The sequence below is a fragment of the Xiphophorus couchianus genome, chromosome 16, assembly GCF_001444195.1.
Source record: "Xiphophorus couchianus chromosome 16, X_couchianus-1.0, whole genome shotgun sequence".
In the NCBI taxonomy this organism is placed as follows: Eukaryota; Metazoa; Chordata; class Actinopteri; order Cyprinodontiformes; family Poeciliidae; genus Xiphophorus; species Xiphophorus couchianus.
The window spans coordinates 1170281-1184839 of record NC_040243.1 but is presented as its reverse complement, the minus strand read 5'-3'; the positions used below and the strand labels follow the sequence as shown (position 1 = coordinate 1184839).

Sequence of the window (14559 nt, the reverse complement as noted above, 5' to 3'; positions counted from 1 at the left end):
ACCGTTTCAAGGTCATGGTGAAGGTCGGCGCTCTCTGGATCCTCCGTGTGTTTCTCTGTTGCTTTGCTTTCAGTTCACCTCAGATTCACGGCCTTATTTTTTATTTTCCTGTTTTTTATCTGATTTATGAAGAGAATAAATAAACAGAAATAAAAGTCCAGTGAAATGTTCATCCTCTAAAATCTGTGTACGATTTTAAATATTCAGCTTTTTTACATCTTTAATGTGACAAATTAAATTAACTGGAAAACAAACAAAATCTGTTGGGGAGACAACAGACATATAAACTCTTTTATTAAACTCTTCTTGAGTTATGATCTATTAAAAATAATCTGGTGAATCTGAAATGAAGCTAAGCTGGTTGGATTTTCCTGATATTTGAATCATTTATAAAATATCTACAGAATCAGGTCAGTGTGCAAATGTATCAGTCAGGAGAAAACACAAAACATATCATAGTATTTCCTGTTCAAGTATTAATAAATGCAGATTTAAGGGCGAAAAACCAACAAAAACAAACAAACTGGAAGTTTGAGGGAAACAAGGAAACTCTGTTCCAACAACAACACTGTACAACACCAAGAAACAAACCCACAATGAAACACGGTGGTGGCAGCATCATGCCCTGGATTCTACAGATGGATGTGGGTTTTAAATAGTTTCAAACACGAGTCGATTTTTGGCCCAAAACCTTCAAAAAAGCTGAAGATCTGGAAAGTTTCATCCAAACAGAGATGAGAATAAAGAGGAGGATCAATGTTTTGAAGAATCTGTTGGACCTGAACTGAATCTAAAAATCCTCACAGAACCAGGCAGAGCAGCAAATATTAAGATGGAAAAGATGCTTCAATAAAGTATCAGTTTGGAGTTTTTGCCTCGTTTTTCAGTCGTTGTGTAATCCACCCATCACATTTGTTTGCTCCTCTGTTGAAATGTGCAGAAAAAATGTCAATACAAATATTTCTAAAATGATTTATCTTGGTTTTGTTTTTCCTGCTTCAACAGAACATTTTGAGTGAAGATGTTTGACTTTTGTTGCAGCTGATAAGGTGATAAATCTGTTCAGGCTTAATGGAGATTTATAGCCACCAGCCAATGAAATGCTTGAAAATGCAACCAGTTTTGAATGTTTGTGTTTAGTTTCGTCTGTTGAAGCATCAAATCCTCTCGGCTCTCTGACGGGATTCATTCGTTAGACGTTGGTGTTCTGATGAACTGATCCTCTCTGCAGCTTTGATTCGTCTAAAGCTGCATTAAAGCAACAGTTCAGCGCAGCGCCTCGAGCGCCTCAGTTCAGGAAACCATTTCATGACACCATTACAGCTCCCCGCACTGCGCGCAGCTCCTGCAGCTCCAGAATGTGGGACGACCAGTCACGGGTCGGGAGGCGCGGTGGGTGGGAAGGACAGGGACCCGATTAAAAATAGGCCTGGGGCGGCTGCTGCGGCACGTCCGGCAGAGAGCCGGCGGGGCGCAGGCACACGGGGAAATAAAGAACAGATTCAGTGATTGGGCTAAAGGTCATGTATTGAAATGCAGCAGCTTGACATTTTGTGACTGCAAAGAATACACAAGCACTGAAAAAGACTGAAATGAGAACAAAATGATCCCGGTGTGCAGGAAACCAGCTTGAGTCTCTGCTGCTCATGACACATGTTGAACGAAAAGTGATCAAAACGTACACATAAACACTATGTGTATCACTTACCGTATCCCATTTGTCTGTGGGCTAACGGGTCCAAGTGAGAGAGAGAGGACGGTTATCAACAAACGCTTCACAACAAGATGTCGCCTTGGAAAATGGCAAGACTGCAGCTACGGGTTAACAAAAGGTCCAAAAGAGCAAAATGTGAATTATGCATGGAGCTAAACAGACTTCAGTAGTGCTGTTTGAAGAGTCTCATTTGGTTCTGAAAGTACTTTCAGACCCATTTCCCAGAGAAAAGCATCCAGACGACACACAGGAACCCAAACACTAACCTCCAAAACTCTGCCTGCTGCAGAATACCAGAAAGGGAATCATCAGATTCACTCATTAATCACATGAATTAGTTTGTCGCTGAGCTGCAGGACTGGTCAGTGAAGGTCCACATTAAATCACTTTTGGAGAAATAAACTGGGAGCAGTGATGGAATCTAAACAGCATCAGATATTTTTATTTACTTCTGTGAAACTGAAAGGATTTGTTTGGTTTCGACCGTCCAGTAAAACAGATCTTTGCAGCCTACAGTCAGGATCATGTTGGCCCGTTTACTCACCCAGTTTGGGCGTGAGCGCCGTCAGGTCCAGGTGGCTGTGCTGGTACTCATGGTGGTGGTTTCCTGTTGTTAGAAGAAAAGAGAAGACAAATAAAACTCAGTCAAAACCTGGCAGACAGGAAGAAATCTGCTCTCATTCCTCCTCTTTCAGTTTATAACTATCAGTTATAAAAACTCACTCAGGACAGGAAAGTGATTCTTCCTTTAATTCTAATTTATTTACAGAATTACTTCCCTATTTTAGTTAAAAAACGGTTTCTGAACAAATCCCTCAGTAATCAGGAGCAGAGAAACCAGACTGTTAGTGAATCCATGATATGAAGGGAAACAAACATCAGATCAGATCGAACCTTTTAGGATGTTTTTATCTTGGTTAATATTTCACTCATAAAAAGAAAGAAGAAATGAAAGTAAAAGACAACATGCATGTTTCTACTACTGCAGTTTGATTGTAAAGAAGGCAAAAACTATTTCAGTTCATCACAGCTGATGAGAAATCTTAAAGATCGCTGCAAATATTTTCCCAAAACCAAAAATAAATTGTTTGTCCTAAAGTCAATAGGAGACGTTGGAAATTTGGTTTCACTGGTTTGGTTCTTTAAGAAACTTTAAGAGAAAACCACTTTGTGAAAAACTTAGGCTGTTTTCCCTCCTGATGGTCCAGTAGCTTCGGTTCTACTGGAACCAGAACATCTGCTCCACCTCCAGCTGCTGTGGTTCTGACCCAAACCAACCTGTTCCCCTCCTGGCCTGTGGGGGCGCTGCACCAAGAACCACTGAAGGAAACGACACAAAAACCTCTGAAGACACTGAGAGCAACTTCCTTCTTCACCAGATGGAAACAAGATGGAGGCGTCAGATTTTAGTGGGATTTGGCTAAAGACCAGGAGCCGTTTCCCCTGCTAGCGTTAGGCTAACACGCTAGCTTTGGTTGTATTTACCCAGAATGCCCTGCGCTGTAGTTCACTTCCTACTTCTGGAGCGGTCTCCAGTTTGCATTGAACCCGTTTCACAGTTCACTTCAACCGAACTCTGACCGAGGTTTGGAGGACCAGAGGTCAGAGGTCAGTTAGCGTTCACACCTCGCCAACCGAACTGGACTTTCTAGACAAACGGACTGGAGTTGGATTAACGCGGCCTGAACTGGGCTGGTGGGATGAAACTCATTCTGAAGCAGAAGACGCCTGACTGAAGGATTAAATACAAACCATGTTCTACTTTTTCCTCATGCAACAGAAAAATGTCACATTTCAGCCACAAAGATCCTCCTGTGGGAATCGGGTGAAAATCTTCCTCAGAAAATGACTGAAGTAATGATGGCGACTAACCCGTCAGCTGGAGCTTCAGCTCAGAAAAGGTTTACTAACATTTCTACGTTAAGCTGTTATTATCATCACCTGTTAAAGGAACAGAAGCGGCTTCGGCTCGCTGTGATCCGTTGTTGCTCTCAGTCATTTGATTCTGCCGGAGAACAAAACGTCTGAGCCACTCCGCTTTTTACAGACAATATTCAGAGCATGCTGCTTAGCATTCAGCCGTGTCCATTTGTCACCCAGTGAGAGCAGAAACACAAAGGAAAGTGTTTCCTAAATGCCTCAGAGAGCTCTGGTGAGCTCTGTGAAGAGCTCTGGACCAGGCCCGGTTCTGCTTCAGTTAAAGATCAGTGTTTGCATGTCGCCGGGCGGATTCTCCTCTGGGTGCATGTGACATTTCTGACAAATGTTGAGTGTTGCTCAGATCCAGATGTAAATATGTTGCTGAAATGTGATTAACTGGTTTTAAGGAGCCACATCAGATAAACAAACAGTCCCGGTTTGTTCTCCCTGCAGGCCCGACTCATTACAAATATTGGATCTCGGAGCCAATTATGACTGAACTCTGTTTTCTCCTCAGAATGGAAAGCAAAATAAACTCAGTAGCTGGAACGGAGGATTTTGTTTGGGATAATTTCTGCTTTGTGACTTTATGAACGTTTTCACAGATCGTCTCTTATTGTGACACAACAAGCTAATAAATGTTTGTCCAACGAATACAGAGTGTTAGGTTTGAAGAATCTGAGCACCCATAAAAAGAAGAAAGAGACAAGTGAGTTTAAGATTTACTTGCAAGGAGAACAGACAGGAGCATGCTCCATTGTTTATTCTGCCACGTCAGTTATCACTCTTGCTGCAGACCATCTAGTATCTGCTCCCAATTTTAGAATACTTGTTGCTTCCTGTAAAACATCACTCCAAGAAACACATATTTAAAGAAAGAACAGAAATCTCTCCATTCTTAAAGATAATAATGAGTATATAAAAGAAAAAGATATTTACAAACTTAACACAGAGAAACGCTGTAATCCTCAACAGAAGAAGCCAGAGAAGATTCAGACGTGACGCGAACACGTTCACGTTTTCCTGAGCTCTGATTGGCTCTGTGGACGATGATGACGATGATGATGATGAAGAGCATGTACAGTATAAAGTCCTGTGGGACTTTGATTACTCATCTCCGCTCCAGGCCTCTGTGCCATCACCCTCATCTCTAGCCAAGCCAAAGGCTGTAGCTGAAAATGTCGCTTGCATCTCGATTAAAAGACGATTTTAGACATAAAGTTTAACTGCAGCTTTAAGTCGGTTGGAGGTGAAAACAAGACGAGTTTATTGGGAACGGCTTGGTGATTCAGATCCGTCTCTCCGTCCAGCTGCAGCTGCAGCCTGATAAATTAACTTCTGGTGAATTTTCTGCTGAACTTTTCCCAGATCCAGCTGTCAGAATGGATCCGGTCTGCAGCAGCAGCAGCGACCTGCTGAGTACTGATGCATAATGCAGCAGGCCTGGCTGACAGCAGCAATGTCACAAAGGAAGCGGGCGCATGCTGCGGGTTTCAGCCGGCGGACAGAGGGGTTTCCACGGCAACCCAGATCCATTTTAAACGCCTCGCTCTGGGGAAGCTGACGGCCAGAAGCATCGCAGCCAGGGCTGTCACTCTGCTAGCACGCTGACAGGCATCAAGTTAGCATCAACTTAGCATCAAGTTAGCATCATGTTAGCATCAAGTTAGCATGACAAGACACATCACTTCATTCTGCGCTTGTGTCTGACAGAAAGTCTCACTTCGGAGCTTCTTCAGGCCGTGTGGAACAAGAGATCAGTATGACCTTTGACCTGACCCTTCAGAGCCACATAAAGCCGGTTCCAGAGTGGATCTTCTACCAGCTGCAGAACATTTCCAGGACCAGAGGACTAAAGTCTCGGATCAGAGAAACTCATCCAGGCTTTAGTTTCTCTTTAGTGGCTTTGATTCCTGCAGCAGCGTCTTCACAGGTCTGATTGACAACCCAACGGTCCAGAACGCTGCTGCTGGAGTTCTGACTAGAACCAGGAGGATAGAGACACCACCCGGTTCTACAGTCCTCCACTGACAGAATAGACTTTAAATGACTGTTTTTTAATCACTGAAAGGTTTAGCACCAAGCATCATTCAGCTTCTAGGCACCACGGATCTGGAACAAACTTCCAGAAAACTACAAAACAGCTGAAACACTGAGTTCCTTTAAATCAAGGCTGACTCCCCTCCTGTTTAGAGCTATATACTTCATATTTATATATTGATATATTTTATGATTCGAAGCCTTTGAACTGCTTTGCTGATGAAAAATAATCAACATAAAAAAACTGTTAAATGCAAAATGCTGCAGCTAAAAGCACAAAACATTTTTATAAGTCAGACTGGATCTGGATATTAAAGTCCTGCTGTCACCATCCACACTCATTCTGTTTTTGATTTTTTTTCTCATTTTAATACCAGATGAATATAAACAAATCCAAACTCTGTTTAAATGATGATTTTGTGTGGAAACCAGTTTCCCACCAGCAGCAGCAACAGCTGCACATGCAGATGGATTCTGCCTTTCATTTAGAGGCATCAGACTCAGATGGACTCCACACTTTTCAGATTATTTTGTAATAAAATTTGAAATTCGTGCCATTTTCCCCCCAATTTTAGCTACACACAAATCTGCATTGGTTAAAGTTAAGTTAACATTGAGAAGTGGTTTAGAAATCCTGCCCACATCAAATATGGAGTAAATTATTGAGCTTATAGATGTGAATCTTTCAGTTTTTGTGTAAAACTCCTGCAGGTTTTATGAACAGAAACATTATCATTAAAACGGAGAAGACCAAAGTTTTAATGGCTCTTGTTGGTAATTGTCTTGGTTTCCTGTTGAGTCCCTCCTGATCTCTCTGCTTCAGTGAAACAAACCAAAGCCTCTTAATGCCACATCTCTGGGTAATTAAAAGAAAATAATCTAATTTTCCCTTTAGTGCGCTGAGCAAATCATTCCAGCTCTGTCTGCAAGTAATCAACTTCTAAGAAAAACTCATAGATCAGTTTGTCTCTGATTTTCTTTTAGCTTTAGAAAAATTAGTTAATTTTCCACCTCGCAAACTCCAGATGTGGACGAGACTCCGCCATGTTTGTTTGGATCCGACGGTCCAGCCGAGTCTTACCAGTCACCGTTTCCCACGACGACGGCGCCTCCAGCAGCTTCTGGGAGGCTGTGATTTACTAACAAGGATAAGCACAGATTTATCTGATGTCTTCTTCAATATCTCAGAAGTAACATCACACAAAGCTGCCGTTATCCTTGCCGTGGAACATTGGAGTCCAGAAGAACAGGAAACAGGAAACAGGAAGGCTGAAGAGTTCGCAGCGGAGGCGGGAAAACGTCCCAGAAGAAAGAAACCTGCTCAGTGAAAACTGAGGGTCACAAGCTGCTGGTTTTCAACCTGATTAGAGATCAAATCAGGGCCTTGAGTTTAACACATGACACAAACATAGGAAAGACCTCGGTTAGGTTCATTTGAATTAGTATTTATCAATGAATTAATAATGTTTTAAGAGTTTAATGGGTTTGATCAATAAACAGCCACTGTGAGCCACTTGACATTCCTGATCTAAACGAACAAATAAATTCTTGAAAAATAAACCTGTATGCAGAACATCCATGAGTTTCACTTTTGTAGCTGAATCACTGAAATAAATGACAGTTTTGATAATTTTCTAACGTATTGAGCTATAGGTGGCGCTGTCAGGCTCAACATGGGATTCCTTCTAAATCTGGACTGGAACCTGGACTGGACTTCTGATTTATGCAACAGGAATGGACAAAAATTAACTTTTTATTCTCTTGGTAAACAGTACCAATTTGAGCTATAATTATATAGCATGACAATGTGGTTATTATTTCCATTTAAATAATCTGAATTGAAAATATTTTATTGTTAGGTGCATTTATGACAATATAAAAACAAAAAAACTAATTTCATTTTCTCCTGTTCAAACCATAATATCACCTCTTGAACTAACGACTGCATGTTATCCGTCCGTTGGCCTGATGTTCAAACCAACAATAATCAGATCTGAGGCGACGCAGGACAGCATCAATTAAATAACGACGCTCTAATTGTTCTCAGGGCATCATCTTTTGTTGGTGTGAAGAAAATGCAGCCGAGTATTCTAAAACGAATTATCCCGTAAGTTATTTTCTATAATTACGCTCCGTGTTTTCCCATAATTACATTGGCTCCTCGGCATATAGCAACTGTAGATAAGCAGGGTGATGGAGCGATTAAACGGAGGAGGAAAGGCGGGCCTTGTCGAGACACCGCAAACTGGAAAATTGCAACTGAGATCTTTTAATGACTTTGTAATTATGAGTCAAACTCTGCTGCTTGGTGGCATTTAACGGAGAGCGAACAGAATGCTAACACTGATTGTTTACATCTGCAGGAATTTCACTTTAGGTGAAGCTCATCTCATTTCACACAAACTAAGTTTTGGGTTTTTCTGCTGAAATTGATTATGGAGTAAAAATCCAGCCTGAAGAGCTTCTTAATCCCATAATGTCCAGATTATCTGGAACAGGAAGCAGGCTGACTTCCAGTTCCTTTATGGAGTCAAAAGTAAAACTAAACAAACATTAATGACTTGAATGAGTCACACAATATTCAAAATAAAAAATAATACATTTGACTTATTAGATTTTTAATGATGTATAATTAATAAATACAAGTGTAATCATTTTTCATATGAACCATTTTAGTTTTTTTTTTTCAGATCCATCAGCCTAACATGTTGAAATAATGGGCGGGACTAAGAATGCTCCAATCAATATGATTGGTGTAAAATGGAATCGATCAGAAGTTTAGATTATTTAACTGCAGCAAAGAACCAATAAAATATTAAACACATATATGATTATATGTGAGTAAAATTAATGAATGTTTAAAATATTCAAGTTTATATTTGTTGATATGCCTTTAGTTTTCTGTTATAATCATTTATTGATTCATCTATTTGTCTGCAGACTCTCGTCTCAGAGGAGGAAGTTTCTCCAGTTCCTCTCCTATCTGGACGTCTTCGTGTTTTTCTTCAGCTCCTCGTTTCTCCTGTCAGTCGAACAATTTCCACTTTACAGAATCTCAGCCGGAGGCTTTTCCTGCGACGTGTGATGATTACAGCAGATAATTACATCTATTTACATAGAAATGTGATTGATACTTGTCCTACAGAGTTAAGCTTCCTTAAGCGGCTGCTGGAGTCGCTTCCTCTGATCTTGTTATGATCCATCCATAATATTTGGATCCTTGTTCTGAAGTTACCTAATTAAATGATAATTTGCAACAAGTAAACAATTGTGGATGATGATGGTAATTAACAGTGGCTCTGCGTGTTGAGAGACACTACAACTGCATTTAACAGTATTTATTACAAGACTTGTGATTAATTTGTCATCAGAGGGAGTCGGAGCGTTTTCTCTTTTTTACCCAGTGACAGTCAGTGACTGCAGCGTCACACGCTAAGAGGCCGCAGGCTTAATTGATTAGGTTCTGTCATCCAAAATATCGACCTCCTCATAAGAATCTCTAACGAAGACTTGAGTGATAATGTCAGCACTCGTTAAAATTTCAGCGCTGTGGGACTTTTGGAAATGTCAAGACAAGCCAGAAAGGTTTTAAAACAAGAGAACCTTCTTTAAGTAGATGCCATCAACCCCATTTTCATAATGACTGGGAAAAGGTCCTGATTGTGCATTCATGATTAAACATATAATCAACGTCCTGTCCGTTTCCCCACTGAGCCTCCTGACATCAGCGGAGGGGGATGGCAGTTTACAGCTTCATGTCAAACGTTCTCTGCAGCTAGGTGGCGCTGCAGCAAGTTCAGGCCAAACTGCGCAGAAAAGCACCAGAATGCCAGGATTTAACTAGACCGAAGCTCCAGAGAAAAGATTCACTTCCTTTGAAGGTTCAACACATTTTCTACTGCAAACTTCAGTCATCAGGATTCTACCACATTATTTATTTTAACTCATTTAACTCTTCAGAAACACAAATATGTTTAAAACAGTAATCTGATATGTAAAGTGTAACTGATTAAAAACTAATATATTAAAAATGGAGTGCAGTTATGCACATTTTAAAGTAAATAAAAGCTATAAACATAAATAGATAAAAGGGGATTTTTTCACAACATTTAACACACTGGCGCTGATCTGTGGAACCTTTTGCCTTTTAAATGAAACATTTTCTGTTCAGTTTGGAGAATCCAGGCAGCAGGAGCAGAACAGCAGTCAGGTTTTAAAAACTTTCTGAAAACGAGGAACCTGCAGGTGGAGAACGTTTCTTCGAGTGCAAACTATTAGACCTCACAGTTATTTTGAAGAATACACAAAGAAAAGGTGGAGCCAAGCCAAGCATGTGATGGACCAACCCCTCCACCTGTGAATCCTCATAAACTCAACGTTGGCAGCGATTTTCTTCTGTCTGACCTGACAGGAAACATGAAGGAACATTCTGGGTCAGAACGTCGCAGGATTTTCTCCTAAAGAAAACTTTAATCATGCTTTATTCTGTAAACTCATCTGAGTCTGATCAGAACAGCTAACATTAGGATATAGAGCAATGTAAAGCGGGGAGTTCAGGTCTTTAACTAGGCCGTTTTTCTGTGATCAGTGGTTGGTTGTCACGGTTCACCTGCAGGACCGACTGCAGAAGAAGCCCTCTCATTGGCTGACCTGAGACAGGTGAAAACACCAAGGTCAAAAGAGGTCAAACTATGACCACAGCGTGAACACGCTGCTACGAGATAAAACGATTTAAAGGAAGACAAAAAAGAGCTGAGAAGGAGGACAGGCGGCCGAGTGACAGTCGGATGTTCTGAAGGCTGTCTGGACGCTCAGAGACAAATCACTAAGAGGTTTTCTGTCACAACACACAGGAAGGAGTCGCACAAACAAAGAGACGGAGAAAAACGCCTCCTGTTGCTGCAGCTCAACGTGACGAGAGGAAAGAAAAACCTGCTGGCTGGAGGAAGAAACCAAGAAACATTTCCACAAAACATCAGGTGCAAATTTATCTGACCTAAAACTTCAATAAGTTGCTTTTAGAGTCTTTAGAGCTTTAGGGGGCAGAGCTTCGTCGACCTCCGCCCAGAGGTCATGACCTTCACTGAGGCTCAGCTGCTGGTGGAAACAGAACAAGAAATATTTTTGTTTCTGAATAAAAGGCTTCAGACTTTATGGGTGAAAATGAAAATGGACAGAATGAGGCAGCAGAACCCAGTTCAGGTTCTGATGACCAGAACCGTCATGGCCGACAGGAGAGAATCTGTTTTCATGTAGAACGGTGAGAACAGATTACCATTGGTAACGTGGAATTTGTGTTTAGTATATTAATAATAGTTTCCATTCTGAGCAGCAGGAACAGAAAACTTTCTCATTTCAAATAAAACCTTTGCATCGTTTTCTCTTCGTTTTCCATCTGGATATTAATTTTCACGTTGGAGTTTCTGAACCCAAACCTGGTCAAATTTTTATCTTTTGATCGTTTGAAGAGTTAATTGTGATGCATTGAACCAAACTGCCTCCAAGTTCATCCACTCCTGGAAAATGGTTTTTCAATATTCAGTATAAAGAAAAAAATGATCATTTTGTCTTTTTTATATATAAAATGTATTACAAAACAACCATATTTTATGATAATGTCCTGATACTAACTAAGTTTTTCTTTAAATACAGTAAAACAGTCAAATGTAGGCTGTAAAACACTGAACTTGTGGTAGGGCTGACCGGACATTTGCCTGAATAAAACTCCAAACAGGACATGAACAATAAATCCTCAGGTTTGGTTCACAGAAAACAAACTAAACTGTTTGAGCCGGAGTTTCATCTCCACTCCTGCAGGACATTTTCATCTTTTCTTCTTTCTTTCTTTCCTTCTATTAAAAATGTTTTCCTTTTTAATTGGACCCAGGAAGCAGCTGGATGATCTTTACTTCACTGTGAGATCTAGAATACTCTTTAATCTTAGCAGACGCCTCCACTGCAGCAGGAGTTGAGGGTTTTCTGTGTTTTCTGCAAACACAGGCCACGGTAAACACACCGACGATCACAGGCAGCATTTTATAAATTACAAAAACAGAAATCGCGCTTTGAGGACGTGACGGATGAAAAACTAAATTAAAAGTGAGCTGAAGGCGTCGGAGAGAGACGGGGAATCTGTTAAAACACACAGCGCCGGAGTGATGCTTTAACAGGCCCTCAGAGCGCCGCCGCCGCCGCCGCCGCCGCATTCTGGTGTCAGACACATCCGTCTGCCTTCCAAAGGTTATGACTGCTGCAGATGAAATCCTGGTGGGAATCGCATGACTGGAATTCATTTCATCCAGGTTTCTGTCTCTGCTGCTGCTGACGGCGGAACATAATAACAAAACAAGCACTTTGCAGACAGGAGCAAATGTGTTGGGCTTTAAACCAGTGAATTGATCTGATATCTATCAGGAGAGTCTGAATCTAATGAAGTCATGACTCCATCTTCAGCTGCTGATGATCCTGCAGAGCAGCAGGGAGACATTTTCATCTTTTCTGTTTGATTTTTGAATTATTTCCTGTGCAGATTTGTTGCAACATGCCCGTCCTGATGATCTGAAGAAATCCCTCCAACAGGCTGCTTGAGTCAAACATCAACTCCTGTCACGACTTCCTGAAAGGCCAACAATCTGGAAAACTAGTCACCAACTTCTGAGACACAGAGATCTATAACATAAACAGAGATGTTATCATCTTGTTTCTTACAAATACGGAAAAATCAGGCAACAGTTTCTACATGTTTGATTTGTTTGTGACCTAAAGCAAAAATAATCCACAGACTACATGAGAAGTGCTGTGAACTCCGTAGAACCAGCTCTAGATTTGCTCATCTAGAAGCTGAAAGCTCTGCTGAATGTGTTTTTGTAAATATGTTTTATTTTTGGTTTATCAAACTGATTGTGGGACAAAATCAGAGGATATGAAAGCTGCTCCTTAAATGTTTTCCTGCTACAAACAGCAACAGAAAAGTTAGTTTTGATGTATAAAATGTGGAAAATAAAAGGGATAAAATCCATATTTTGGATGATTGTTTGCTGGGTTTCATATTTAAACGTGTCAGACTGAAGTGTTGCTGATTGGCTTCCAGCTTCTCTAATGTTGTTCATCAGAACCACTAAACCTTAAATCCAATCCCACAACCTCATGTTTCTTCTCACAGTCGAAGGCGCAGATTTCAATTTAATCACAATCAGAAACGTTGATTAGGAGTTTGGGAAAATAATGAGCCTCCATTATTTTCTAGCTGTTACCTCGGAGCCCATTATCCCCCGCAGCAGATTAAAACAATCCAGCATAAACATTTCACATTCAGATCTTATTTCCAGTGAGAGTCTGATGAATGAAGCCCGACTGGAGAGCCTGGTCCTCCTGGTTGCTGCTCGCCGCAAACACGCAGCGGGAAGGACGACCTCCAACCGCACGCCGCTAATTAAATGTATCCAGAAGCCATTAAAAACGGCACAGACGCTGTTGGAGCCAAAGCCTCATTGTGATTGCGTTGGTTTAAATCATCCCGGCTGATAGAAGCGGAACCGGCGGAACCGGCGGAACCGGCCGAGCCTCCGCCGGGTCGCGTCATTAGATCAGAGTTTCCTGGTTTCCTGCAGAAACTCCACAGAACCACATCTTCACGTTTCATTTCTAATGCCTGTTTAGCAGTGATCCAGACAGTTGTGTGGTAGAAGAGGACAGATGTATAATTTATCAAGCTGATCAGATTCCAGCTTCTCATTTATGGGCCGTTAAAGCAGAATGTGGGGCACCACACTGGCCCGGGCATCCAGGGCCGTTTTAGGATTATTTCTGATGTTTTCTTTGATTCTTTATAGAAATGAAATGGATCCCTCCCAAACATACAATCAACCAATGGCCACAAAGTTATTCCATCCTCAGAAATAATATTTATGTTTATTTCAACAGTTTAAACTAATTTTACACAAATACCAGCATCAAAGTTACCAAAACCTCAGAGCTCAGGAATCTGGAGAAAAGTTTCATTCATGTCATAATGACAGTGATGCAGCAAAGCATTGTGGGAAGTTTAACTGAATCAGTGAAGCAGTGTGGTCATTTCCTTTTGAACATATATATCAATAGATATTGGTTATCAGCCATAAGAGCAATATTAACATCAGATATCGACGTCGACCCAAATCAGAGCATCAATAAACTCTGAATGTAATAAAAAAAGATTTTTTCCTGATCTTAACCCAACAAGGAGACAAAATCTACAAAACCTCAACAGAAAAATCATAGAGTTGGAAAAGTAGAGCAGGAACTTCTATTTCACACAACGTTATAACATTATCAGATCAATCTCCTTGTTTTAGAGCCTCCATTAAACCCAGGCTACTGTTTTCCTCCCTCCGCTGAGCGACCTACTTCCAGAGTCTTTCTACGAACAGAAACCACTTCTGACTGCAACACGTTGGACTGAATTCACCTTCACAACGGAGCGCTTCCCTTCCTGTGGCCTGACACTTGAGCTTTCAGAGGAAAACAGCTGAACTTGAGAAGGAGATAAGGGCAAATGAACCCCGTGTGGGAAGTCTTAAAATACCCCTTTAACTAGGCCAGCGCTGAAGGCTCGGGGTGTCGCACGCAGCATGGAGAACCTGTCCACGCAGACGGGACACGATTCCACAGCAACACGAGGCGCTGCAGGTTCCCGCAGGTGCAGAAACGTCCTGCTGAGGTCCGAGGGACCGGTTCGGTTCTGGGCCGCTCCGAGGCGACCGGGTCAACTCCACCGCTTAAACTTTAACTTTCAGATCCAGACGGTTAAATATTCATGACATTCACGTCAAAAATGCTCAAAATATGAAAACATATCAGCTTATTAAACAAAACCAAGTCAGTCATGAAACAAAAGGCGTCACTGA

The 14559-nt window shown here is 41.2% G+C and overlaps 1 protein-coding gene across 6 annotated transcripts in view; it reads right to left on the bottom strand.

Annotated features, from left to right (window-relative positions):
- Nucleotides 1–14559, bottom strand: part of shisa6 (shisa family member 6) — an 80372-nt gene that overhangs the window by 14275 nt on the left and 51538 nt on the right. For 5 of the 6 annotated variants that reach the window (XM_028042594.1, XM_028042596.1, XM_028042598.1 and 2 more), the window contains 2 exons: nucleotides 2259–2321; nucleotides 1709–1729 (listed from right to left, as the gene is read on the bottom strand). In XM_028042594.1, the coding sequence (XP_027898395.1) occupies nucleotides 1709–1729; nucleotides 2259–2321 (84 nt within the window). The remainder of the gene's footprint in view (nucleotides 1–1708; nucleotides 1730–2258; nucleotides 2322–14559) is intronic. The other variant, XM_028042597.1, reaches the window with a different exon arrangement.